This window comes from Oculina patagonica, chromosome 14 (genome assembly GCF_052425735.1).
Source record: "Oculina patagonica isolate OP01 chromosome 14, crgOcupat, whole genome shotgun sequence".
In the NCBI taxonomy this organism is placed as follows: Eukaryota; Metazoa; Cnidaria; class Anthozoa; order Scleractinia; family Oculinidae; genus Oculina; species Oculina patagonica.
This window is the reverse complement of record NC_135771.1, coordinates 14,247,713-14,274,349: the sequence shown is the minus strand read 5'-3', so window position 1 is coordinate 14,274,349 and position 26,637 is coordinate 14,247,713. Positions and strand designations below refer to the sequence as shown.

At 38.1% G+C, this 26,637-nt stretch overlaps 2 protein-coding genes across 2 annotated transcripts in view; both read left to right on the top strand.

The window, feature by feature from the left end:
- Nucleotides 1-26,637, top strand: part of LOC144637559 (protein sidekick-1-like) — a 30,770-nt gene that overhangs the window by 3,350 nt on the left and 783 nt on the right. The window contains exons 5-15 of the mRNA XM_078496630.1: nucleotides 285-605; nucleotides 8,855-9,163; nucleotides 11,209-11,508; nucleotides 11,911-12,210; nucleotides 14,742-15,041; nucleotides 15,451-15,750; nucleotides 20,707-21,006; nucleotides 22,924-23,223; nucleotides 23,634-23,933; nucleotides 24,342-24,641; nucleotides 26,305-26,608. Coding sequence (XP_078352756.1) covers nucleotides 285-605; nucleotides 8,855-9,163; nucleotides 11,209-11,508; nucleotides 11,911-12,210; nucleotides 14,742-15,041; nucleotides 15,451-15,750; nucleotides 20,707-21,006; nucleotides 22,924-23,223; nucleotides 23,634-23,933; nucleotides 24,342-24,641; nucleotides 26,305-26,608 — 3,334 coding nt within the window. The remainder of the gene's footprint in view (nucleotides 1-284; nucleotides 606-8,854; nucleotides 9,164-11,208; nucleotides 11,509-11,910; nucleotides 12,211-14,741; nucleotides 15,042-15,450; nucleotides 15,751-20,706; nucleotides 21,007-22,923; nucleotides 23,224-23,633; nucleotides 23,934-24,341; nucleotides 24,642-26,304; nucleotides 26,609-26,637) is intronic.
- Nucleotides 16,381-18,040, top strand: LOC144637990 (uncharacterized). The gene has a single exon (XM_078497083.1). It carries the CDS (start codon nucleotides 16,412-16,414, stop codon nucleotides 18,002-18,004), a length of 1,593 nt encoding a protein of 530 aa, XP_078353209.1. The 5' UTR covers nucleotides 16,381-16,411; the 3' UTR covers nucleotides 18,005-18,040.

Below are 26,637 nucleotides of genomic sequence, written 5' to 3'. Positions count from 1 at the left end.
TTAGTCAATGATTTTAATTGATAACAAAGGCATTATACATGTACATGTATAAGTACACTGGTAATACTAAAGTTGATATAAAATATGAGCAAACTGGATTCAAACTGGGTTTTAATGTTGGACAGCAGGAATTTAAGGAGTTAAGGAGTTAAGGTTGATTCACAGCACTTCAGTGAACCAAGCTTCCAAGTTTTGTTATATCTATACTTTCCTTTTGGGTAAGGAAGAAATAACTAAATAAACTTTGGTTGTGCATTGATGGTTGATGGTGTTTAACTCAACAGTGGTACCAGACCCTCCGTTGAATGTGACAGTTGACTCAAAGAGCTCACGAGTGGTGAATATTTCCTGGGTGGCTGGTTTTCATGGAAACAGTGCAATTCAAAATTACACAGTGAAGATAAGTGAAGACAATCAGACTTTTGGTGATGCATTGTGCCAAGGATCACTGTCAGGTAGTTCCTGTGTGGTGCCCAGCTCCTCAACAAGTGCTTCTCTTGGCAACCTCTCACCTTTTACAACATATTACATAAAAGTGTTTGCAAGGAATGCAGTTGGTACTAGTAATAGCAGCCCTGTAGTGAGTGTAACCACAGATGAAGAAGGTACTTTTTGGTTGTTTAAAATTTACCATTTGCTCTTATTTATATCATGTTTTACTTTAACACAGAGTGATCCTATAATATATTATAAGGAGACTGAACTGTTCAGCCTGCCAATCACAAATCCCAATGAGACGATATCATTGGTGGAGAACTGAAGTCAACTGGCTTTTGGTGAAGCATGATCCAAACTTGCAGTGTCTTGTTATCAAAACTTAAAAGAGAATTAATCAACACAAGAAGTACTTTATCTACTAAATCATCTTGTCAAAAATCCATTGTTTTGTTGTGAGGGTTCGAACAATCGAAAACAAGCTTAGAAATAGTGAAAGATACACAAAGAAAAAAAGAAAGCAGATGCAACTTTTAGTTTGGAAGTCCTTTGAAGTTTTCACTTCAAGTTTCATTTGCAGATTGTTTCCGTTTCACGATAATATCATAACGTATGCTACGTTTGAAATGAGTGTACTCTCCTGGCTAGCCTTCAATTTGCCACACATAGATTGCTTCTTAAGGTGGCTCGACCCAGTTTTTTTCTAGCGACACCTATCAACTTTGAAACGCTCATACTTAAAAGGATTAATGTCAATGACATATCTACTATATCACATGGATTACACATAGACTGAACTACAATATGATATAAATTTTTGGGAGATCGGAATGAATTCACGTGACAATGACGTCACACAGGTTTTTGCTCTGAATCTAATTTTAGCCTGTAACCGCATTTTCTCTCGAGATCCTCCACGCTACGTATACCTTGGGTGTTTGCCTTCAGCTCTGCGGAGTTTCATTGAATTCTACAAGAGGAATTTTGAAATATCTTGGAATTTTTTTAGATGGTATAATTTATGCGTAAAATAAAGACAAGACTTCATAAAGAAATTTGCTTCTTTTTTGATGTTTAATGAGTGGCTTAATGAGTGGCCAAGCATAGTCATTTCACGCGTGGTGCACAGGAATTCGATGTTGTGCTCAACTCGAAACAATAGGAATCCCAGAGCACAAAATTATTCAAAACTATGAGATCGCTTCAATATTTACTCGATTTTGCGTTTATGTTAGACAACCTTAGAAGTTTTCAATGAGCATGAAATTTAGGGATTGTGTAGCAGTGTACTGATCAATTGCCACTCTGAAAAAGTTTGGAAAAAATTCATTGACGAGTTTTAAAATAATCGCTTTTTTGCGAAAGTAGGCGTAAAATCGGTAAAAAGAGCTAAACATTGAGCTTCACTTTGATTCATATATTTCATAGTTTTCGAAATCGCGCAAGTCTACCTACTTCTTACGGTTTGGTTATCGGATATGGGGCATTTTTAAAAGGAATGAGGGCTAAAGCCACTCATTAAACATCAAAAAAGAAGCAAATTTCTTTATATGAAGTCTTGTCTTTATTTTATGCATAAATTATACCATCTAAAAAGAAATTCCAAGATATTTCAAAATTCCTCTTGTAGATTTCGATGAAACTCCGCAGAGCTGAAGGCAAACACCAAGGTATAAGTAGCGTGGAGGATCTTGATGGAAAATGCGGTTACAGGCTAAAATTCAATTCAGAGCAAAAACCTGTGTGACGTCATTATCACGTGATATTCATTCCGATCTCCCAAAAATTTATATCATATTGCAGTTCAGTCTATGTGTAATCCATGTGATATAGTAGATATGTCATTGACATTAATCCCTTTAAGTATGAGGGTTTCAAAGTTGATAGGTATCGCTAGAAAAAAACTGGGTCGAGCCACCTTAAAGGTCATTATTTTTAGTCTTGTTTTCATTCTTGTCCACAAAAACAAAATACTGAAACAGTTGATGTGTTCAGCGTTATCTGTTTGGGCTTTCATTTCGTAACAGTGTTTGTGTGTGGTGAACATGAATTTAGAATTTTCAGGACTAATTAAAATTTCTTTTTTTAAACCTTATTTGTATGGAAAGCATTATTGATAACATACAATTTATTTGAGGCTGTTATCTTTATACAAATTATGAACAGGGTTCCCATTTAAAAAGCAAAATTTGTGGAGCTTTTCTGTTCATGACCATTACTGCGACACAACTTTTTCAAATGGAAGCCAACAAAGTGCTAGACGGGGCATGTATTTGTATTTAAAGGCTCACTCCATGTTTAAACCTTTTTTTTGCATTTCTTTTTTTTAAGGGCGAGGGGGGGTGTAATTTGTCCTCCCCCACCCTCGTATTTTGAGGGAAGGTGCAATGGGGACATAATACTTGTGGCGGAAAGACAGTAAAACATTAATAATTCATCTTTGCAGAGCCAAGTGTTGCTCCAGACTTCACTGTGACTGTGGTCAATTCCACTGTTGTTAATGTCTCTTGGCAGGTACAGAATTACATTTTCCTGATGATTAAATTATTATATTAATTTTTGTGTGTGTGTGTGTGTGTGTTCCATGAACAGGAACATTTCCCAATTTGGTGGGTGCCCTGTGATCTTGTGGAGTCCTGTGAGCCCAAGTGGAACCCAGACTCCCAGTAGTGTACAAGAAAAATGTTTTCTGCTTCATTCGTTCCTCAGGCAGTGGAAAACCACATTCACTCTACAGTATATATTCAGAAACATTAGAAGTTTTAGAGGAATTGACATGATATGAATTTCAATGAATTGTTACTATTATTTATTGTTATTATGATTATTATCTAGATGCTTACTAAAGAGGAAGCCAGAGGTGCAATCCAAGGCTATTACGTTTTGTACAGGAAACCAGCTGATCCGCCTAATGAGTGGGAGAATAAAACTGTTAATGGGAAAGAAACCACTTCTTTCCTGGTGACATCACTAGAGAAATTTACTCTCTATGAGTTTGCTCTGCAGGCTTTTAATAGCAAAGGTGTTAGTAACTTGAGTACTACCTTGGAGAAAAAGACAGCTGAAGATAGTAAGTTTTATTGCAATGTGCATACATAATTTCCTAATGTTCAGTAATAATAATAATTTAGTCCCAGTGCATGCGATTTCGCTAAAGTGTGAAGTTTTTTTTTAATATTACCATACATAGAAAAAATTAGAAATCATTATAAAAAATATGAAGAAAAATGAGTTAGAATTCTACTGAAATGATTATGTACTGCAGATTTCTATGAGATCATACACGTAGTTGAGCCAGGGCTATCACCTCATAGAAATATCGAGCTCATAATCTAATTGTTAATTATAATAATAATTGTTTAATATTTGTAATAAGCAGGTTCAATATGTAAATGATCACCTGAGCGTAACAGTAATACAAATTATAATTACATATTAACCTGCTGCCTAGCTAAATGGAAGGTGGGTGCCTGGGATATCCAGGGGCTTCCACTGTGGCCAGCCAGCCCCTAGACAGAATACCGCTCCCATGGCTGGCAAATCCCCGCAACCCAGCCATGAGCCCCCATTCCAGGCACCTGTCAACACTGATTGAATCAGTGGAAGGAGAAGAAAAAGGGGAGGGTGGGGTGGGGGAACGCTGAGCAAAGCCACTAGGAAAGTGCTCAAAAAACACGATGAAGACCGCTACGACGACCGCTAGTGCTCAAAGCAAACACGCTGCCGAAAAACGAAGCTGCAACAAACCATGTGAGCCTGCACTTAGCAAGGTGACCGTTGGCCAAAGGCGCCCGCCAGCTCGTGGCAGTTAACTTTGTTAAATGCCCAGGTTAACTTCGTTAAAAGTCATTTAACTAAATTAAATTAACAATACAATTATTACTTTAATTTACAATAAACTTAAAACCTCTCATAAGTGACCACTTCTTCTAGGTAAGGGTGACCACTTTTTTAGGGCTGATAGTTAAACATTTTCTATCGGCTTTAACCTCTGACCACTAACATGAAGAAACCACTTCACATTATCCGACCTCGCCTCAGGAGCCGACTGGGTAATGAGGTCTAAACCTTACATTGTTACATTGTTCTTACATCTGTCACACTGCAATTCTTACATTCAACGTTATAAGTGACTTAACATGACACTGCTGACATAGCAATTTGGAAGTTCATTATTGTACTGGACGTGCTGAAACATCTTCAAACTACAGTGTACTAGATGTGTTCTTGAATGAAAAAGCATGGATGTGTAGTGCAAGGATTAAGTCTCTGAACTTTAGACTACAGGACATAACTCAAACTTTAGACCTCCTATCACAGGCTTACCATCCTGTTTGTGAGGTCACAGCATACCCTTATGAATATTCAAATCTCCTCACTAATTGCTATTGTACATGTAAATATTTAAGCTTCTGAAAATCTGCTTTTATGGTTGCGTATTTGCAATAAAATAAAAAGGAAATTGTTTCGCTTTGTTTAAATTTGTTTTTATGCTGTTTTCTTGGTGATTTAAAGTTGTGAGAGCAGTTCTTGGGGAGTTTAAGTTTGCGACTCATGAACTGAATACAAATACTTACACAAGGCGTGCAACTTTGACGCCGAAGTTGATGTTGAAAGAGCTGTCTATTACATTAAAAAATAAGAGATAAGACTTGATTCTTTGCAAGCCAAAGAATGAAAGCTCAGCTTTGGCAGAACTAACAGAAAGTGTACACCCAATAAAAAGAACAACTCCTATGTTCAGATAAGTATCCTTGTCAGCATATGTTACACACTCTACAAGAATTCCCAGTAGCAGTAGAGTTGGTGTCAGGTGCACTGTTTCCAAAAGTGTTCTCATTTCTTTAACTCAAAAAGAAAAGAGGGCGGTATAGGTAAGTCCTGTTGCCAAAATTGCAGCTTTTCTGCTAACTTACAAACACTGTCATGCTTCACCATGGCAGATGGAACCGAGGAAACGATATGGGCTCCAGCCCTGAATTTCGTTTTTAGTGGCAAAATGCAACGCACGTTTGGTTTTAAAAAAAATCAGCTGAATAGTGAAATGGGATTCTGACATGCAAGAATTTCAGTGTCAGGTGTGATAGGGGGTCCGGACCCCCTGGACCCTCCCCCAGGATCCGCCGCTGTTTCTTTGGGGTATCCCATCTGGGGGAGCATTGGCAATTGTTTTGACCAATTTTAGTGAAAATTGCATAAATTGTCCTAGCTGGTGGTACAGATCATCATAAATCAGGAATTTTACGTCCTTATGTGATATTCCAGCTGGTTTAAAACAACACCGGCACGCTGCAAATTAGGCCACTCAAATTAGGCCAGAATATAGTTCCATGCAAGACTGTTCTTTCAAGGGGAAAGATTTCCTGTAAAAGCGAGTTGTGGAAATATGTTTTTTCGGCTACATTCCAGAGGCAGTACCCAATTGTGCTCCTTGTGTAAATATTGTATTCTGTACATGAGTCGAAAACTTAAAATCCTAGAACTGCTCTCGCACCCTTCAAATCGCCAAGAAAACGGCATAAAAACAAACTAAAACAAAACGAAAATATTTCTCTTTTATTTTATTGCATATACGCAACCATATAACCAGATTTTTGGAAGCTTTAATGCTTACAAAAGCAATTAGTGAGGAAATTTAATTTTGAATATTCATATGGGTATCCTGTGACCTCACAAACATCAACCTCGTTCCCAGGGCTTTTCCCTTGGTGATTTGGAACGGGCGGGAAAAGACCCTGGCATCGGCCGGTCACGTGAGCTTCATACACCCAAAAATCTTGGGTGTAATAAATTTTAGATAGCATCAATTGAACGGAGGCAATGCATGAATTATCTGTTTTCGGTTTGCTCAGTCGGCTTGGAATGGCTCTAAACCGCCGCAAATGTCCTCTGTTTCGAGGAAAGCCCCTTCAAGAGAATTTTTTATATAATGGCATATACAACACGAAAAACAGTCAACAGATTCCACTGGCGCGTGTGAGATTTCAAATCTGCATTGAAATCATGCGGTGCCACAACGTAACCGGCTAGCGAACAAGGGAGCATCGAGCTCAAGAGACAAAACGCTCGATCAAATTAATACAAGAAGCATAACCTTTACTACACAGAATGTCTCTCTATAAAATAAACATTTAGCTTTCTTGAAGTAAAGCACTGGAGAAGCCGATATCTTGCAACAGTATTTAAAATACATGAAATTAAACAGCCGGACCCGGCATCATAATGCAAGTGATCAACATTTTCATGGAATATTTCAGATCCTGTCCTTCCAGAGCGACCATTTTGAGAGCTTATAGAATATCTTGCAAATAGAAAAGAACCACTAGCGAACCACTAGCGAAACATGAGCTAGAGGTGTCAAACAGGAAACTGTGTATACGCAGACCTGTGACCTCTAGACTGTCCAGATTTGCTCCAGTGATTCGGTTTATATCGTTAGGAGCTCAGTTCAATAGGACGAAGAATCCTTTTCCATGGGTTCTTTTAGATCGCCTTCATCGTTCCGTGCCGGATTATCTCCAAACATTAGCTGCTTAGCGGAGGTTTTTCCATGCATCTCGGTTCAGGGTTGCCGCGCGCTTCGATGTCATTGATGGCAAAGACCCGAAGCAAATGATGGCTTTCGTACTCACCATCACAGAGCCGGCAAAGTGAATTCTGAACGTGTATTTTTTGGGAGTTGACTGCTCCATAATTTTCACAGAAAACCTGAGAAAACGTATTCTATTCACTTTTGTTTTAGCGGGATTTACCGGCCGTTGCATAAATTAGAGATCTGTGGAATATTTTAAAAAGATAATCACGTGACCGGCCGATGCCAGGGTCTTTTCCCGCCCGTTCCAAATCACCAAGGGAAAAGCCCTGGGAACGAGGTTGCACAAACATAGGACGGTAAGTCTTTGCTCCTATTGTTGGATCGCTATCTTGACATTCCGGGTGTCGCTTACAGGAGGTTGTCTGTATAATAAGCTTTATTATTGGAATTTTGCAGTATATTAAATAGAGGATATTACATGTTGGCGAGAAGATATGAATTTTATGTTTGAGTGGCAAGACAAATCTCAAAATGAGATATTGTTTTTGCCAACATTTAATGTTCTTTTTATTATAGACATGTACACAAAGTCTATAGACTGAAGTAAATCAAAACTATAAAACCTTTGCTGTGTAAACTCTTGCAGCTCAGCGGCTCACATTTCCTAACAATCTTTCCTTTGGTCTACATGTACTTTGCAAGAAACTCCTTGAATAGATTTGTGCCAAATATTTTTTCTTTGTTATGTTTGTATTCTCCTCCTGCTCGTTATTGAATGATTTTGGGTCAGCTTCAGTGAATTTAAAATTACTTCTCTCTCTCACTCGCCATTTTTTCAACTGGCCTTGGCAGCCGTGCAACAGTGCAAAATGATGTCATTGATATCCTCACTAGTGAAGATATGTCAAATTTGCCACTACAGTCCGGGATGAAATTTCATATGGATTTTATCAGTGGTCTATATTTTTTCCCAGTAAAACACTCATGTCTAAATAATGAAGTAGGTACAGTTCACCCTAAAATATATCTCCAACCCTTTTATACTAGCATTCATTTAGTTCATCTTTTAATTGAGTCATTTTAAATCATTTGAGTGCTCAGTTTACAAATTGTATTTTGAATAGATTTTTAATATTGTTTCTTTTTTACATTGTTGACAGTAGAGTTGGTTTTAGTTTTCTTTGTAACATACCTTTCCTGCATTTGCTCCATTGATTACAAACAATGGTTTCTTGTCCACCCAAGCCTCCACTGAAAGGCGTTGTTGATGGGCATTGAAGCCTAATGCAGGAAAGGTCAATAAGCTCCACTCATGTCCAATACACCCAAACTGGATCATGACGAATCAACATCCAGGCCGTCGAATTGACTTGAATCGATCAAATCGAGTCGAATCGTCAACATTTTCAACCCTCCCTGTTGGCCAAGGTGCTGTTAGTTTTCTAAGTCCCTCACAAATCGGCATCCGGTATGACGAATCGACATCCAGGCAGTCGAATCGATCGAATCGAGTCAAATTGTCAACATTTTCAACCCTCCCTGTTGGCCAGGGTGCTGTTAGTTTTCTAAGTCCCTCACAAATCGACATCCAGTATGACGAATCGACATCCAGGGAGTCGAATATTCGTCAAGTGAAAAAGTCGAATCGATCCAGTTTGGGTGTATTGGACAACCCTCATAAGCTCCACCTCAGGCTGAACTGTGTGGAAGAAAAACGTTATATAGGTACATGTACAAGGTCTGAGTGCATGAACGCATGGGTCATGGTGCAACTTTGCACACAACAAAAATTGCAGCATGAGTCGACGTCTCTTCTTACTTTTACTTTTTTGCATTTTGTTGCACCAGCATCGTGACATCATATTTTTGTCATTTTCTCTTTAGAACCCACTGGCTTGCCACAAGATATCACAGCTGAAGCAACATCACCTAAAAGTATCTCAGTAACTTGGAATGCAGTCCCTGCTGATCAAAGAAATGGAATTATCAAAGGTTACAAGATAATTTATCAAACCTTGCCAAGTGGAAGCAACATTACAGAGAGGATAAATGCCACTGGTGCAAATGAACAACAAACAACAACTTTAGACCAACTGAACGAGTTTACAAATTACAGCATAAGAATGTTAGCATTTACCAGTAAAGGAGATGGACCTCTAAGTGCTGCCAAGGTTGTTCAAACACAAGAAGACAGTAAGTTTCTTATTATTGCTGATAATTTAAAATAATACAGTTAAGATACATGTAGTAATGATGGATTTTGTAAGTTAATAGAGTGCCGATGCGTCACTTATATTGTAGGCTAATGCTTATTATGCGAAAAGTTGAGCCAGAACAATAGACCATTTCTTGATATGAAAACTCTGGTTCCAGCATGTATACTTGTGTGCTTGAGTGCCAGCTGGCTTGCTGAAACAATATGAGGGTTATGGCATTAGGAGAACTCTCAAATTTTGCGGGCTTTACTATACAATACAGCCGGTAAAATTGACCAATCTCAGCACCCATACTACCTGAGAGATACAATAAAGGGAATTATTTATACTGAAAACTAGACGAACTTCACTGCAACTATGTAACTGATGGCGTAATAATTGTTACCCTGTTCTAATAGTAAACAAGTTTCAATCAGGGCTAAGAAATTGTGAGTCACTGGTCGCCAATGCGACTAATATTTCATCCTTGACCTGTTGACGACTTCAAATTCTGGTAATTGTGAAGAACAGCTCCCCGTAACCGACTGTCGGTCGTGTGTCTGTCGACTGTCGGCCAACTGTCGGTCGTCTGTCGGCCGACAAACGGCCGACAGGTTTTAGCTATGCTGTCGGCCAACAGTCGGCCGACAGACGGCCAACAGTCGGTGATGTGTTGGTAAGATGTTGGTAAGATGTCGGTAAGTTGTCAAACACTTACCTTTATGTTTTTCCTTTTCATCGGTCTTTAAAGCACCCAAAATTTATGATAAGGGCTGGGTTCGCAAAGGATTCTAGGGCGAATTTAGCTTGTGCGTGTTTGGAGAAGCTTTGCACTGTTTTTGCCTGAGTTTTGGATAAAATCATCTTCGAACATGATTTTATTGCTTGCCTAATGGCCTGAAAGTTACGCAGGTGATATATTTATTACAAATTGAAGTTTGTGTAAAAGAAAATCTCAGCGAGGAGTTGATTTGTTTTTAGTAAGTACCGTAGTTGGCGTACTACAATGAAATACAATGTTTATCTGCTTTACTCGCTTTCTGTGTTGGGTTTACTCCTGTGTTTACTGCTCAATTTTACAGTAAAATTTCTGTTTTGGGAAACTGTTGGTAACCTGTCGGTAGTCTGTCGTTGGCCTGTCGGTAACCTGTTGGCCGACAGTTGACTGACAGTTTTTCACAATTACCCAAATTCTGGTTTAGTCGCCAGAATGGCGAAGTTCTACATTTCTCTGTGTTGACGATTTATAACGGTAACTTTCTCAGGCATTTGGTCCTTTCAGAAAATTAAATTGGAAGATATCTTTGCTTTTTAAACATTCAAAATGAGAATAGAAGTCGATCCATCCTTTTCCTTTGCCGTAAAGGATTCTCAGACATCAGAAAACTTGCCGTGTTAGAAGTCGCCCTACAGTGCATTGTGAACCCTTGAGAACATCATGTATAGAAGGATATGCTTTGCTATCCGCCATGTTGATTCCTTGGACAGAAAAAACACCGTTGGTCTTTGATGGTGTAAGTATTTATATTTCAGTGAGAGTAACTGTGCTCAAATAATATGAAACAATTTTAAAGCGCCTATTTTAAATTAAAACGGTGTTTTTTCTGAAAATTTCATTCTTGATTTACTTGAAAACGCTCTTACAGATTTTTCTAAAATTTTGTCAACAGTTAGTCAATCTACTAAACTTTAACATATCAAAAAATAAACACCAAGAGTCAATCTAGATTTCGAGAAAATCAAGCTTGTTTGAGAACAAAAGAAAACGTCAATGGTTGCTATGGTAACCTTTGTGACAAAGTGACGGGTAAAAAATTAAAATTTGGTCGTATTTGATCAATATGGTGTATTTTGGCAAAAATCGAACACTGGCTTCCTAGATAATTTTAATTTTCAAAACAACCACCCTTCGGCTAAAAAAACTACATCGAGCCTCCTTAACAAATCAAATGAAAATATTTTAGTCATATTAGTTAATAGCGCATAATAATGATGATGACGATAATGATAATAATACAAAGCTGTTTTGAACTTCTATGTCAGAACCTGATGGTGCTCCACAAAATGTAACAGGACAACACAACGGCTCAACCAGCATCTTAGTCATGTGGGATGATGTTCCAGCTGATAAACAGAATGGTATCATCACGGGTTACACCATTACTTACCATTCACAAACAGAAAATGACAATGGAAGTGTTCCAGCTGGTCCCAACGATCGTCAACAGGAATTGACAAATCTACAGGAGTACGTCAACTACAATATCACAGTGTTTGCATCTACTGTGATAGGACCTGGACCAGACAGTGACCCTGGTATTGTTGTTAGAACAGATCAGGACAGTAAGTAATTTTTTCACCAAGCTTTGCTTTTCGGTCTTTTGGTAATTTTTTACAGCTTGATTCCGTTAAGACTCAAAACTGCAGATTCGTTGAGTTCTTCTGTGAAAGTTCTTTTAAGTTTGAGGTAAATAACTCCTGATATAAAAGTGAACATTTTAAATACTGTGCGTATTAGGTGTTTGATATTCACGTTTCTGAAAATGTAAGACGTGATTTTATTTGTTTGTGTTCATTCTGTTTTTGCCACCCAACTGATATGCTGAAGTGGACACCAAGAATCTGTTTTTAAAAAGTATAGATGTTACCAAGTAACTTTGGAAAGGTCTATGAAACCCCTTAAAAAAACAGCTCATAAGGATTCACTAACAAGTTACTGATTCCTATGCTGAACTTCTATCTCAGAACCTGATGGTGCTCCACAAAATGTAACAGGACAACACAGCGGCTCAACCAGCATCTTAGTCACGTGGGATGATGTTCCAGCTGATAAACAGAATGGTATCATCACGGGTTACACCATTACTTACCATTCACAAACAGAGAATGACAATGGAAGTGTTCCAGTTGGTCCCAATGAACGTCAACAGGAATTGACAAATCTACAGGAGTACGTCAACTACAATATCACAGTGTTTGCATCTACTGTGATAGGACCTGGACCAGACAGTGACCCTGGTATTGTTGTTAGAACAGATCAGGACAGTAAGTAATTTTTACACCAAGCTTTGCTTTTCGGTATTTTGGTAATTGCAGATCCGTTGAGTTTTTCTGTGAAAGTTCTTTAAAGTTTGAGCAATTCTATTTAAAAATGAAGCAAAGTGGAAAATGAAAATTTTTGACCCCCCTTCATATTTTGCATGCAGTAAGATGTTCAGGGTGAATGTACAAAATGCCCTTTTTAAAGGTTGCAACCTTAATGTTGGCATGGCAACACCCATCGTTTGTTGGTGTCTCCAAACGTAATTTTTCACTCAGAACATGCTCTGAAATGTAAAAAATGTAAACAGCTGTTTCTCAAGTCCATTAAAGCAATACTGCTCAAGACTTGGATCAAATATAAGGTCATCATTCTAGTTTATATTGACGTATAAAGTTTTTTTTAACATTAAATTTACAACGACTAATCAGTCAATTAACTAAGTGCATTTTCAGCCAGTTTGGTTGATGGGTAAAACATACATGTAATAGACGTTTCTTTGAATTTTCCAAAAGTACACCGGTTCCAGACGAGAAACTATGCAGTTAGTTTACACAGATATCCTAGTTGCTACAACTGTGAAGATCTCTGCGGGGCAGGCTCTTTTATATTTTAGGGAAGCTAATGAACGAACCTCAAACATCAGGTTTTGCATATTTTGGCGAAATTATTATTTTGTCTGCTCACCAACAAAAACACTTGCATCACTGTAAGTGCTCTCAGTCACAAAGAATCTTATCTGTTAAGTCATTTTGTAATCAAAACAATCATATTTAGACTTTGTTTTGTAAGTAATATTGAGCAAAATAAAGCTTATTACACAAAAATTTCTCCAGTTCACCATTGCCATAATGGCGTCGGTTCATTCATCGAGCACTCATATTCAACACAAAGTCAAGTAGGTCGTAAAGTATGATCGTCCGGGTGAGAGTAGTTCTGAGAAGAACTGTTGTTGGTGACTGACGTTTCGACAACCTGAGCGGAAGTCATCTTCAGAGTCAAGTGAAAAGTTGTTGTCAGTCGATGATGTTATAAGTCTGGTCCGTTAATGTTGATTGGTCAGTTCAGCCGTGATGTTATTGGCTGTAAGACTCGTGTAGAGTTTGTCGACAGTAATTGGTCAGTTTCGATCCGTCTATTGTTAGTCAAATTAAGTCGTTCTGTTCTGTCTATTGTTAGTCAAATTAAGTCGTTCTGTTGGCGGTCCGTTTGTCGGTTCTGTTTAAGTCGTGAATAAGTCGTTTGTAAGGTGCCGGTAGTTGTTGACATCTGTTTATAGGCGTTTGTTCTAAGTTTGTGTACCAGCTTTCCAGAGTCAGTCGTTGAAAATAGTTGGTACTGTAGGTTAAGCATTCAGCAGAGTCCCAGTCGATTTTGTGGTTAGTAAGTCGATGGTGTTCAGAAATGTGATTGTTGACATCACCATTTCTCGTCGCTCGTTTGTGTTCAGTCAGTCTCGTGTTGAGGTTTCTACCGGTCTCTCCGATGTAGGAGGACTGGCAGTCGGAGCATTTGATCTTATAAATCGCTCCCTGTCTGTCGTTAGGTTCGTCCTTGTCTTTAACGTTAGTTAGTAAATGTCGTAACGTAGTTATAGGTTTGTGAGCTACACGGATATTGTAGGGTTGTAGAATCCGCGCAGTAGTCTCAGAAGTGCCCTTGATGTAGGGTATAGTCGCTGTAGTAACAGATGTCGGGTTTCTGTCAGTTTCGGTAGTTTCAGTAGTTCGGTGAGTGTTTCGTCTAATAAAGTCAGTGTTGTAGTTGTTCTTGTAGAAAACGCGGTCAAGGTATTTGTTTTCGTCAGATAAACTGTCGGGTGTATCACAAACTAGTTGCGCTCGTCTTGTCAAAGTCTTGATAGTCGAAGCTTTGTGGGAAGTCGGTTCAGTTTACCAGAGAGATCGAAGAAAACGGAAAACTTCCTTTTCTAGACTGTCTGGTAACCCGCGACAACAACAAACTACGAACTACAGTGTACAGAAAACCGACGCATACCGACAGATTACTGGACGAAACATCCTACAACCCGACTTCCCACAAAGCTACGACTATCAAGCTGTCATTACATAACTTAAACTGATTTACAATTCAATTAAAAGATAACAACAATCTTATGAAAGATACTTTGAAGAAGCAATAAAGACTGAAAAGAAAGAATTGTTAATTGGTGAATATCTAACTGCATGCAAAATATGAAGGGGGGCCAAAAAAATTTCATGTCCCCACTTTGCTTCATTGTAACAGAGAATTTCTCTTAATAACTCATGATATAAATTAAAGTGAATATTTTAAATGCTGTACATATTAGAGATGTTTGATATTCAAGTTTCTAAAAGTTGAGACATGATTCTGTTAGTATGTCTCCATTCTGATTTTGCCAGCCAGTCGATATAATGAAGTCGCCGCCAAAAATTTATGTTAAGTATAGATGATACCAAGTAAAATTGGAAAGGTCTATGAAACCCCTTAAAAAGAGCGGCTCCTAAGGATTCACTAACAAGTTACTGATGCCTGTGCTGAACTTCTATGTCAGAACCTGATGGTGCTCCACAAAATGTAACAGGACAAAACAGCAGCTCAACCAGCATCTTAGTCATGTGGGATGATGTTCCAGCTGATAAACAGAATGGTATCATCACGGGTTACACCATTACTTACCATTCACAAACAGAGAATGACAATGGAAGTGTTCCAGCTGGTCCCAATGAACGTCAACAGGAATTGACAAATCTACAGGAGTACGTCAACTACAATATCACAGTGTTTGCTTCTACTGTGAAAGGAGCTGGACCAGACAGTGACCCTGGTATTGTTGTTAGAACAGATCAGGATAGTAAGTAATTTTTTCACTTGGAAGCTTATTTGCTTTTCAGTATTTTGGTAATTTTTTACAGCTTGATTCCGTTAAGACTCTAAACTGCAGATTCGTTGAGTTTTTCTGTGAAAATTCTTTTAAGTTTGAGGTAAATAACTCCTGGTATAAAAGTATACATTTAATATACTGTGCATATTAGGTGTTTAATATTCACGTTTCTGAAAATGTAAGACGTGATTTTATTTGTTTGTGTTCATTCTGATTTTGCCACCCAGCTGATATGCTGAAGTGGACACCAAGAATCTGTTTTTAAAAAAGTATAGATGTTACCAAGTAACTTTGGAAAGGTCTATGAAACCCCTTAAAAAAACAGCTCATAAGGATTCACTAACAAGTCACTGATGCCTATGCTGAACTTCTATGTCAGAACCTGATGGTGCTCCACAAAATGTAACAGGACAAAACAGCAGCTCAACCAGCATCTTAGTCATGTGGGATGAAGTTCCTGCTGATCAACAGAATGGTATCATCACGGGTTACACCATTACTTACCATTCACAAACAGAGAATGACAATGGAAGTGTTCCAGCTGGTCCCAATGAACGTCAACAGGAATTGACAAATCTACAGGAGTATGTCAACTACAATATCACAGTGTTTGCATCTACTGTGAAAGGACCTGGACCAGACAGTGACCCTGGTATTGTTGTTAGAACAGATCAGGATAGTAAGTAATTTTTCACTTGGAAGCTTATTTGCTTTTTCGGTATTTTGGTAATTTTTTACAGCTTGATTCCGTTAAGACTCAAAACTGCACATCCGTTGAGTTTTTCTGTGTAAGTTCTTTTAAAGTTTGAGCTTAATAACTCCTGATATAAAAGTGAATATTTTAAATACTGTGTACATTAGAGATGTTTGATATTCAAGTTTCTGAAAAGTTAAGACATGATTCTGTTAGTTTGTCTCCATATAACCTTAAATGACTGATTGTATTTTTATTAATTTTACTATGAATTTCAATATTTCAATTTTATATATTCTTAGTCTTATAGGTTTTAGCTTTTAGAGGTTTTTAATCAACTCCTTTTAATTCATTTTTTATGCCATTATTTTTATCTCAAGACCTCCCTGAAAACCGAAAACCACACTAGTGAGTGGAGCCTCCTGATAAAAGATCATTATTATTATTATTATTATTATTATTATTTAACGCCTCAAATGCATTCAATGCACTAAACAGAGCTGCTGCCCTCCACAATATTAGAGTACTCTGCCCACCTATTGCAACGTACGCTATCAATACGTATCGAGAACCAGCAAGATTATTCATAATCGGAGGGAAGGAGATTAAGTCTGCAGAGGGTACAACGCAAGGAGATCCTCTAGCGATGGGAATTTACGCCATCAGTCTACAACCTCTGATTACTCGTTTGGGGATTTCGAACGATTTGAAGCAGTGCTGGTTTGCCGATGACGCGAGTGGTGCAGGTTCATTGGAAGATATCAAGCGATGGTGGGATGTGCTGACTGAGGCAGGACCTGATTTGGGGTACTACCCTAACGCCAAAAAGTGCTGGCTTATTACGAAACCCGACAAGAAGGACCATGCTAAAGCTATCTTCGAGGGGACTGCGATAAACATCTCTACGCAGGGACAAAAACATCTAGGCGCCGCTCTGGGCTCTCGAGCTTATCTCGAAGAGTATGTCGATGGAAAGGTTGAGGAGTGGGTGAGCCAGGTGGTAAAGCTAGCCGAGTATGCCACATCAAACCCACAGGCGTGCTATGCGGCATTTACCTTCGGACTACGCCACCGCTGGACATATTTTCTCAGAACACTTCCTGATATAGAAGATCTATTAGAGCCCCTGGAGCGTGCTATTGCAGATGTACTAATACCATCAATCACTGATCACCACTGCACAAAAGAAGAGAGGGACCTAGTGGCACTTCCAGTGCGGCTAGGGGGGCTTGGACTTATTAATCCAAGCCAGGATGCAGCGTCCCAATTCAAGGTGTCAACCAAGATCACAGCGCCCCTAGTCGAGAAAATAATCGCACAGGATCATGAAACACCGGCTGATACTGCTGTCAAGACACTACAGCAGTGCGTGCGAAGAGAAACCAACGAAGCGCTTCAGACTAGGCTTGGCAATGTCAGGGAGTCTCTACCTCAGAAGACACAACGAGCCATTGATCTCGCATCCGAGAAAGGTGCTTCTAACTGGCTCACGGTCCTCCCATTAAAGGACATGGGCTACAATCTGAATAAAGGCGAGTTCCGAGATGCTGTAAAGCTCAGGTACGACTGGGAAATTGACGACAAGCCGACAGTGTGCGTGTGCGGTGACGCCTTTACAATCGATCATGCAATGATTTGTAGGAGAGGCGGATTCATAATTCAGCGCCATAATGAACTCCGTGACCTCGAGGCTGACTTGCTTAAGATGGTCTGTAATGATGTCGAAATAGAGCCCGTCCTTCAAGAACTGACTGGAGAGAGGCTACCAAGCGGCGCTAACACAACGCCAGATGCTCGCCTAGATATACATGCCCGGGGGTTTTGGGAGAAGCAGAGATCCGCGTTCTTTGATGTGAGGGTGTGTCACCCCAACGCGGATTCCTACAAGGACCAAACCCCCAAGCAGATATACCGTAACCATGAGAATGAGAAGAAGAGGGCTTACGCAGACAGGGTTCTTCAAGTAGAACAGGGAACTTTCACTCCATTGGTGTTTACATCCACCGGAGGAATGGGCGAGGAGTGCAAGAGGTATCACAGTAGGCTTGCAGAATTAATCGCCGCAAAGAAAGGGGAGGATTACGCAACAACGGTGTCTTGGATCAGATCAAAAGTCTCATTTGCGATCCTCCGATCCGCCTTAATCTGCCTAAGGGGATCAAGAACTGTAAAGAGAAACAGGAACATTGACATTTATGATATGGACTTTCAAGTAGAGAATTCTCGTACTGCAATTTAGATCGAATATATTTTTTTTTTTTTAATATATAGTTCTTCTTTTATTATTGCTCTCGAAGTCGCTTTTACTATTTTTCTACATTTTTAAAGACACTGTTTTTATTATTATGTAAATAATATGTTTGTATATAAAGTTCTTATTCGAATAGTCAAATCATTGTAATTCTTTTAGAAATTGTTTTTTTTTTTATTTTTTATTATTATTTAACATATTTTGCTTTTCATTTTAACAACTGTATTATAGAACCTTTTTTTTGTAAATAGTTTTGCGCTATAGTTAACTTTTAGAACCTTTTTATCCACATGTTACCTTTTTTAAAATATTATGTGAAATAAAGTTGTTGTATTCATTAAAATTATTATTATTATTATTATTATGATAAGAATTATTTTTATCTCAAGACCTCCCTGAAAACCACACAAGTGAGTGGAGCCTCCTGATAAAAGATCATTATTATTATTATTATTATTATTATGTTCCTTACGTAATGTTTGCTTAAAGTCCTTAGCGCCGAGACCAAACCATGGTCCTGGGGCACTAAAGGGTAGCCAGTTTTTAGCTTGACAACACCCTCCTCAAAATATGCGCTGTACCCAGCAAGGTTATCTTCTGTAGTTCACTGATGCTTATTTGGCCGGGGATTCTTCCAATATAACTCTCTAGTCCCTTTTTGATAGCTCCAAGTGCTCGAATGATAACTGGTATCGTTTCCGTTCTCATGCCCCACATTCGGCTTGTTTCGATTTCCAAGTCCTTATATTTAGATAGTTTTTCAGCAAGTTTATTTGCATCAAGGTTTGGTCTTGCTGTGGGGTTTTGTAGCCGCCAGATGTTATAAGCAGCCTTAGTGGTAGTAGTTTCAGAGGGGTTATTCGTAGCTTTGTAAAATGCTTCCATCACTTGTTTATACTCCTCTCTAGTCCATTTCTGTCTAGTTCCTTTCGAGGGATTTACGATAGGTGTAGCTAGAGGGCCTCTGTGAGGGTTGTCCTCGTTGTGGATGTCCTCTAGTACTTCGTGAGCGGAGTTTGTTCCAGTAGCTGACTTTTCGATCCCAGCCTGGTTCCCCGCTGGGGGACGCGGTCCTTGTTGATCCGCGTGACGACCGATGCGGCATGAATTATTTCTAGTACGACTTTTCATATTTGTAGTGCTCGTAACCCAGAGCAGGGTGGCTGCGGGGTTGCTGGCACTTGCCAAAGGTGCCACCCCAGACTCTGGTGGGCGGGAGCGTCTAGTTTCCCGAAGTAGGCTAAAGCGTATGCTTGTCCTACCCCATGCCCTTTTATTATTATTATTATTATTATTATTATTATTATTATTATTATTATTATTATTATTATTATTATTATTATTATTATTAATACTAAGTCAGAATGTATTTTTAGCCATTGTAAATAATTTAGAAATAGAGAAATAAAATTATTTGTTATTTTTTTTATTATTATTATTAATATGATAAGAATTATTTTTATCTCAAGACCTTCCTGAAAACCACACAAGTGAATGGAGCCTCCTGATAAAAGATCATTATTATTATTATTATTAATATGAAGGAACAATCTAAACATTAATGACATTGATGTAGAAATAGAGAAAGGTCGAGCACGAATCCAATAGTTTCCAAAAGACTCAAATTATATTGGAAGCGAGAATAATACGTATATAAATTTTTATTAGCTTTTCTTGTTTTTAATATTGGCTATTTCTAAAATTTGATTTTGAAATATAGAAAATTATTATTATTATTATTATTTTTATTATTATTATTATTATTATTATAGTCGACTCCCAATAACTCGAACCTTCATGGGAATTGAAAAAGGTTCGAGTTATCGGAAGTTGAGAACAATTAACAAACAGTGAATTACGAAAAACAGTGTTAATTGTTTTTCGATTCATCCAGTGTACATTTTAATCAAAATGGAAATGGAACAATACATTTCTGAATTACTGTATGAATCATAATGTAACGTTATTTGAAACAACAAAGGAGGAGAAGTCCAGGTACTGCGAACTTTGCAGGTTTCAAAGAGAACAACGCCGGGCTACTGCTGCAGAGTTCATGCGATTTACTTTCAACTAATCTCGTGGTGAATACTATCGATTATCATTGAAAATTTTCTTAGGTTGGAAAGAATCGGTATCAACCGCCACCAACAAAGTAAATATCTGTAGCACGTCAATGGCGTGGCACAGTTCGTGTTTTGAGGGGCATTTCGAGGGCGGCTCTTACTCGTGTACATTATAATTTCAAAATAAATTCAATGTTTTTTACTAAAGTACACTGTTTGTTTTGTCTTGTCACGTATTGACAGGCATGGTTCGAGTTATCGAGAGTGAAATTATTTAGAAAATTATCTGAAGGGAACGAAAATTGGTTCGAATTTGCGGGAGGTTCGAGTTATCGAGGGTTTGAGTTACCGAAGGTCAAATTTTAATAATTATATGACGAAAATCCAGGGGAAATCGATTTTGGTTCGAGTTAGCGCGAGGTTCAAGTTAGCGAGGGTTCGAGTTTTCGGGAGTCGACTGTATTATTATTATTCTGATTTTGCCAACCAGTCGATATAATGAAGTGGCTGCCGAAAATTTATGTAAAGTATAGATGCTGCCAAGTAAAATTGGAAAGGTCTATGAAACCTCTTAAAAAGAGCGGCTCAAAAAAAGTTACTAATGCCTATGCTGAACTTCTATCTCAGAACCTGATGGTGCTCCACAAAATGTAACAGGACAACACAACGGCTCAACCAGCATCTTAGTCATGTGGGATGATGTTCCAGCTGATAAACAGAATGGTATCATCACGGGTTACACCATTACTTACCATTCACAAACAGAGAATGACAATGGAAGTGTTCCAGCTGGTCCCAATGAACGTCAACAAGAATTGACAAATCTACAGGAGTATGTCAACTACAATATCACAGTGTTTGCATCTACTGTGAAAGGAGCTGGACCAGACAGTGACCCTGTTATTGTTGTTAGAACAGATCAAGACAGTAAGTATTTTTCTTAGGAAGCTCTTTTGTTGATTGAGGATTCGTCTGGAATTGTTTCATCCAGTGTGATTTAAATTCTCAAGAACGCTTGTCCTGTGAATTTATGGTTAAGTGTTGTGTAGCAGTGTAACTTTTACTTTGCGGGACGAAGTCAAAGTGAAATATCCTGACGCAGACGAAAGAATATTAATACTCGTCCCCGAAGCTTACTAAAATTGTACTATTTTTTACTTACCATACCCTGGCAAGTGTTCGTGGAATCGATGTAGTTTTGTTCTGCTTTCTTAACCTGTTATGATTTGAAAATATCCTGTTTTTAGGTGAATTTTCTGTCATGTGCCTTTATTACATGTGTAAGTCTCCTAACTTTTGCGAAATCTGCGGGGAAATTGGGGGAGATAATAGGCGTCTAGATCACTTGTCACGAAAACAAAAAATGGCCAAATCATGTTTCATTCAAAATAAAATACCTTTTTCACGAAACCAAGATAAAAGGTGCTAACTTGCTCATCGGAGTAATTCTTACTGACCAGTCAGCTGTCATACTAAAATGGAGAGGAATATTAGCACAATAATTCCATCGGGGCATCGGAAAAGCCGTACAGGGTCTAGGCAAAAATAAACACATATCTAAGTTTGAGACTTGTGGGAATCTTTTTCTGATTGCTGAGCTGAGATTGTTAATCTTCCCGTTAATATGGCAAACGCCAAACGTCAGATTGCTGCTGATTTTGATAGATCAGGATAGTAAGTATTTTTTTAGGAAGCCGTTTTGTTGATTGAGGATTCGTCTGGAATTGTTTCATCCAGTGTGATTTAAATTCTCAACAATGCTTGTCCTGTGAATTTATAATAAAGTGTTGTGTAGCAGTGGTAGGTAAAATATCCGAATGCAGACGTAAGAAAATTGATACGCGTCGCCGAAGCTTACTAAAATTGTACTTTTTTTATTTGCCATATCCTGCCAGGTGTTCGTCGATATCGATTTGGTTTTGATCTACTTGTTAACTGCTAATGATTTTAAACAACAAACAAACTGTTTTTTAGGTGAATCCTCTGTCATGTACCTTTACTTAGTCTCCTACCTTTTTCGTGGGGTAATGTGGCGAAAAGTCCTTCGGTTAATCGGTTTTGAACTGTGATGAAGGAAATGAAGAGAATGGTGGGGCAATTGCAAACACAAGTACGTGGTGCAGGAAGCGCGTTATTGGCGGGAAAATAAAGAGTGGTAATAGGGGAGTCTAGATCAAGTTTCACGAAATAAATAATGGCCAATTCACGTATCATGCAAACTTAGAAACTGTTTCACGAAACCAAGATAAAAGGGGCTAAATTGCCTATCGGAGTAGAGCGACCTGGGGTCCAGAATGACGATCAGTCACGGTCATGCACTGGTTAGGCAATATACCACAGGTTGTCTTGTTTTCAAACGCTTACTAGGTTATTTTCGTTTTTTTCCAGGGTTTTTGTTCGTAATCGTCCTTGACTTCTTCACTCATGGCCATGTTTTTGGTTTATTATTTTGACTTACTTATTATTGAGACTAACTTCAATTTTAAAGTAACTTTGTATACTAATATTCTTTTTTCCCTCTTAAACTATTTTTGGTTTCTTTCTTAATTGTGGAAAAGTTCTATTTTGTCATAGTGTGAACCTTATTTTTATTAGCTTCTTCACCTCACGCCTTGAATAGCTATGCTAATTGCGAAAACGTGGAACAAAATTGAAAATTCTAAAGAAGATAAAGCTTATTAAAAAAGACTTTAAAGTATCATGACTTAGCTTCAAAGGCGCCTTACCCTCGGGAGGCTGGCATCTGCATTGTTAAGATAAACCAGTCGACTTCCACTCATTTTTACGTGTGCAATTCAAACTACACTCTTCGCCAAATAATTGTTCGGAAAAAATCCTTTTTAGAGCCCGATGGTGCTCCACAAAATGTAACAGGACAACACAGCAGCTCAACCAGCATCTTAGTCATGTGGGATGAAGTTCCTGCTGATCAACAGAATGGTATCATCACGGGTTACACCATTACTTACCATTCACAAACAGAGAATGACAATGGAAGTGTTCCAGTTGGTCCCAATGAACGTCAACAGGAATTGACAAATCTACAGGAGTACGTCAACTACAATATCACAGTGTTTGCATCTACTGTGAAAGGAGCTGGACCAGACAGTGACCCTGTTATTTTTGTTAGAACAGATCAGGATAGTAAGTAATTTTTTCACTTGGAAGCTTATTTGCTTTTCGGTATTTTGGTAATTTTTTACAGCTTGATTCCGTTAAGACTTAAAACTACAGATTCGTTGAGTTTTTCTGTGAAAATTCTTTTAAGTTTGAGGTTAATAACTCCTGGTATAAAAGTATACATTTAATATACTGTGCATATTTGGTGTTTGATATTCACGTTTCTGAAAATGTAAGACGTGATTTTATTTGTTTGTGTTCATTCTGATTTTGCCACCCAGCTGATATGCTAAAGTGGACACCAAGAATCTGTTTTTAAAAAAGGTATAGATGTTACCAAGTAACTTTGGAAAGGTCTATGAAACCCCTTAAAAAAACAGCTCATAAGGATTCACTAACAAGTCACTGATGCCTATGCTGAACTTCTATGTCAGAACCTGATGGTGCTCCACAAAATGTAACAGGACAAAACAGCAGCTCAACCAGCATCTTAGTCATGTGGGATGAAGTTCCTGCTGATCAACAGAATGGTATCATCACGGGTTACACCATTACTTACCATTCACAAACAGAAAATGACAATGGAAGTGTTCCAGCTGGTCCCAACGATCGTCAACAGGAATTGACAAATCTACAGGAGTACGTCAACTACAATATCACAGTGTTTGCATCTACTGTGATAGGACCTGGACCAGACAGTGACCCTGGTATTGTTGTTAGAACAGATCAGGATAGTAAGTAATTTTTTCACTTGGAAGCTTATTTGCTTTTCAGTATTTTGGTAATTTTTTACAGCTTGATTCCGTTAAGACTCTAAACTGCAGATTCGTTGAGTTTTTCTGTGAAAATTCTTTTAAGTTTGAGGTAAATAACTCCTGATATAAAAGTGAACATTTTAAATACTGTGCGTATTAGGTGTTTGATATTCCCGTTTCTGAAAATGTAAGACGTGATTTTATTTGTTTGTGTTCATTCTGATTTTGCCACCCAGCTGATATGCTAAAGTGGACACCAAGAATCTGTTTTTAAAAAGTATAGATGTTACCAAGTAACTTTGGAAAGGTCTATGAAACCCCTTAAAAAAACAGCTCATAAGGATTCACTAACAAGTTACTGATTCCTATGCTGAACTTCTATGTCAGAACCTGATGGTGCTCCACAAAATGTAACAGGACAAAACAGCAGCTCAACCAGCATCTTAGTCATGTGGGATGATGTTCCAGCTGATAAACAGAATGGTATCATCACGGGTTACACCATTACTTACCATTCACAAACAGAGAATGACAATGGAAGTGTTCCAGTTGGTCCCAATGAACGTCAACAGGAATTGACAAATCTAAAGGAGTACGTCAACTACAATATCACAGTGTTTGCATCTACTGTGAAAGGAGCTGGACCAGACAGTGACCCTGGTATTGTTGTTAGAACAGATCAGGATAGTAAGTAATTTTTCACTTGGAAGCTTATTTGCTTTTCGGTATTTTGGTAATTTTTTACAGCTTGATTCCGTTAAGACTCAAAACTGCACATCCGTTGAGTTTTTCTGTGTAAGTTCTTTTAAGTTTGAGCTTAATAACTCATGATATAAAAGTGAATATTTTAAATACTGTGCACATTAGAGATGTTTGATATTCAAGTTATGAAAAGTTGAGACATGATTCTGTATTCTGTTAGTTTGTCTCCATTCTTATTTTGCCAACCAGTCGATATAATAAAGTGGCCGCCAAACATTTATGTATACATGCTACCAAGTAAAATTGGAAAGGTCTATGAAACCTCTTAAAGGAGCTACGTCACGGACTACAAATCTTGAAAAAACTGGCAAGTTTTTTTAAGCGATGACGTATAGCTGACGACGTCATCGCTTTATGCAGGCAGCCGACCGGCAGGATCTTTTTGTCTTTTTGTCGTTTTCGCGTGATCGAACAGAAATCAAGTTTAACTTAACAAGAAATCGCCGCGTAGAACTCAAAAGCAAAATAGTCCCGTGCAGTCAGAATGGAACACCACAATGTATAAACGAAAGAGACTAAATTTTATATGATGGCATCTATTAGATTTATAGACAGAAACTTCAAATTCTTATAAAATACAGGGCCACTGTGAGCAAGAGACCATTTGACCTTTCTCGCAGCTGAAAAGCTAGCTCCCGCGTATCGTGTGTCATTTATCGGAAGTCACACACTACTAACAATATAACGCAATCTACTGTTGTTCAATTAAGCAAATCTACGAAGAAAATGTATTATTATCGCTTTATGCAGGCAACAGACCGACAGGATCTTTTTGTCCTTTTTTTTGTCCTTTTCGCGCAATCGAACAGAAAACAAGTTTAACTAAACAACAAATCGCCATGTAGAACTCAAAAGCAAAATACTCCCGTGCAGTCAGAATGGAACACCACAATGTATAAACGAAAGAGACTAAATTTTATATGATGGCATCTATAAGTAGACAGTAGACAGTAGACAGAAATTTCTAATTCTATAAAATACAGGGCCGCTGTGAGCCACAGACCGTTTGACACACTACAATATAACGCAATCTACTGTTCTTCAATTGAGCAAATCTACGAAGAAAATGTATTATTAACTTTGCATCCTTGGCCTGTGCATTCATAACTACTGTATTTATTTGAATTCCATCAGATGCTAACTATGCTATTTAGATAATCACCAACATTGCTTCTTAGGTTAAAAAATGTACACTACAATTTGATAACAGTCTTTATCACGCACAAGGTATCAGCTACTTTAATTTACGTTGAGTTTTTGACAAATAATAAATAATAATAATTCAGAATTATGTTAGACCCTTTGTAAAACGTCATCGCTTCTGCATGCACTGCATGTCGTTTATTCAAGTTTGTTGTTGGTAATCCGTCTTTATCTTTGTCTGTCAAAACCATCCTTGTGTATTTTCGCATTTTCATTACTCCTTTGATGTCCTTCTGTATTAGAAAACTATTATTTTGAGGTTTACTTCGCTTTGACAGCAATCAGAAAAATATCTTAAAATATCGTGACATGGTTCCTTTCAAAAGAGCGGCTCATAAGGATTCACTAACAAGTTACTGATGCCTACGCTGAACTTCTATCTCAGAACCTGATGGTGCTCCACAAAATGTAACAGGACAAAACAGCAGCTCAACCAGCATCTTAGTCATGTGGGATGATGTTCCAGCTGATAAACAGAATGGTATCATCACGGGTTACACCATTACTTACCATTCACAAACAGAGAATGACAATGGAAGTGTTCCAGCTGGTCCCAATGAACGTCAACAAGAATTGACAAATCTACAGGAGTATGTCAACTACAATATCACAGTGTTTGCATCTACTGTGAAAGGAGCTGGACCAGACAGTGACCCTGTTATTGTTGTTAGAACAGATCAGGACAGTAAGTATTTTTCTTAGGAAGCTCTTTTGTTGA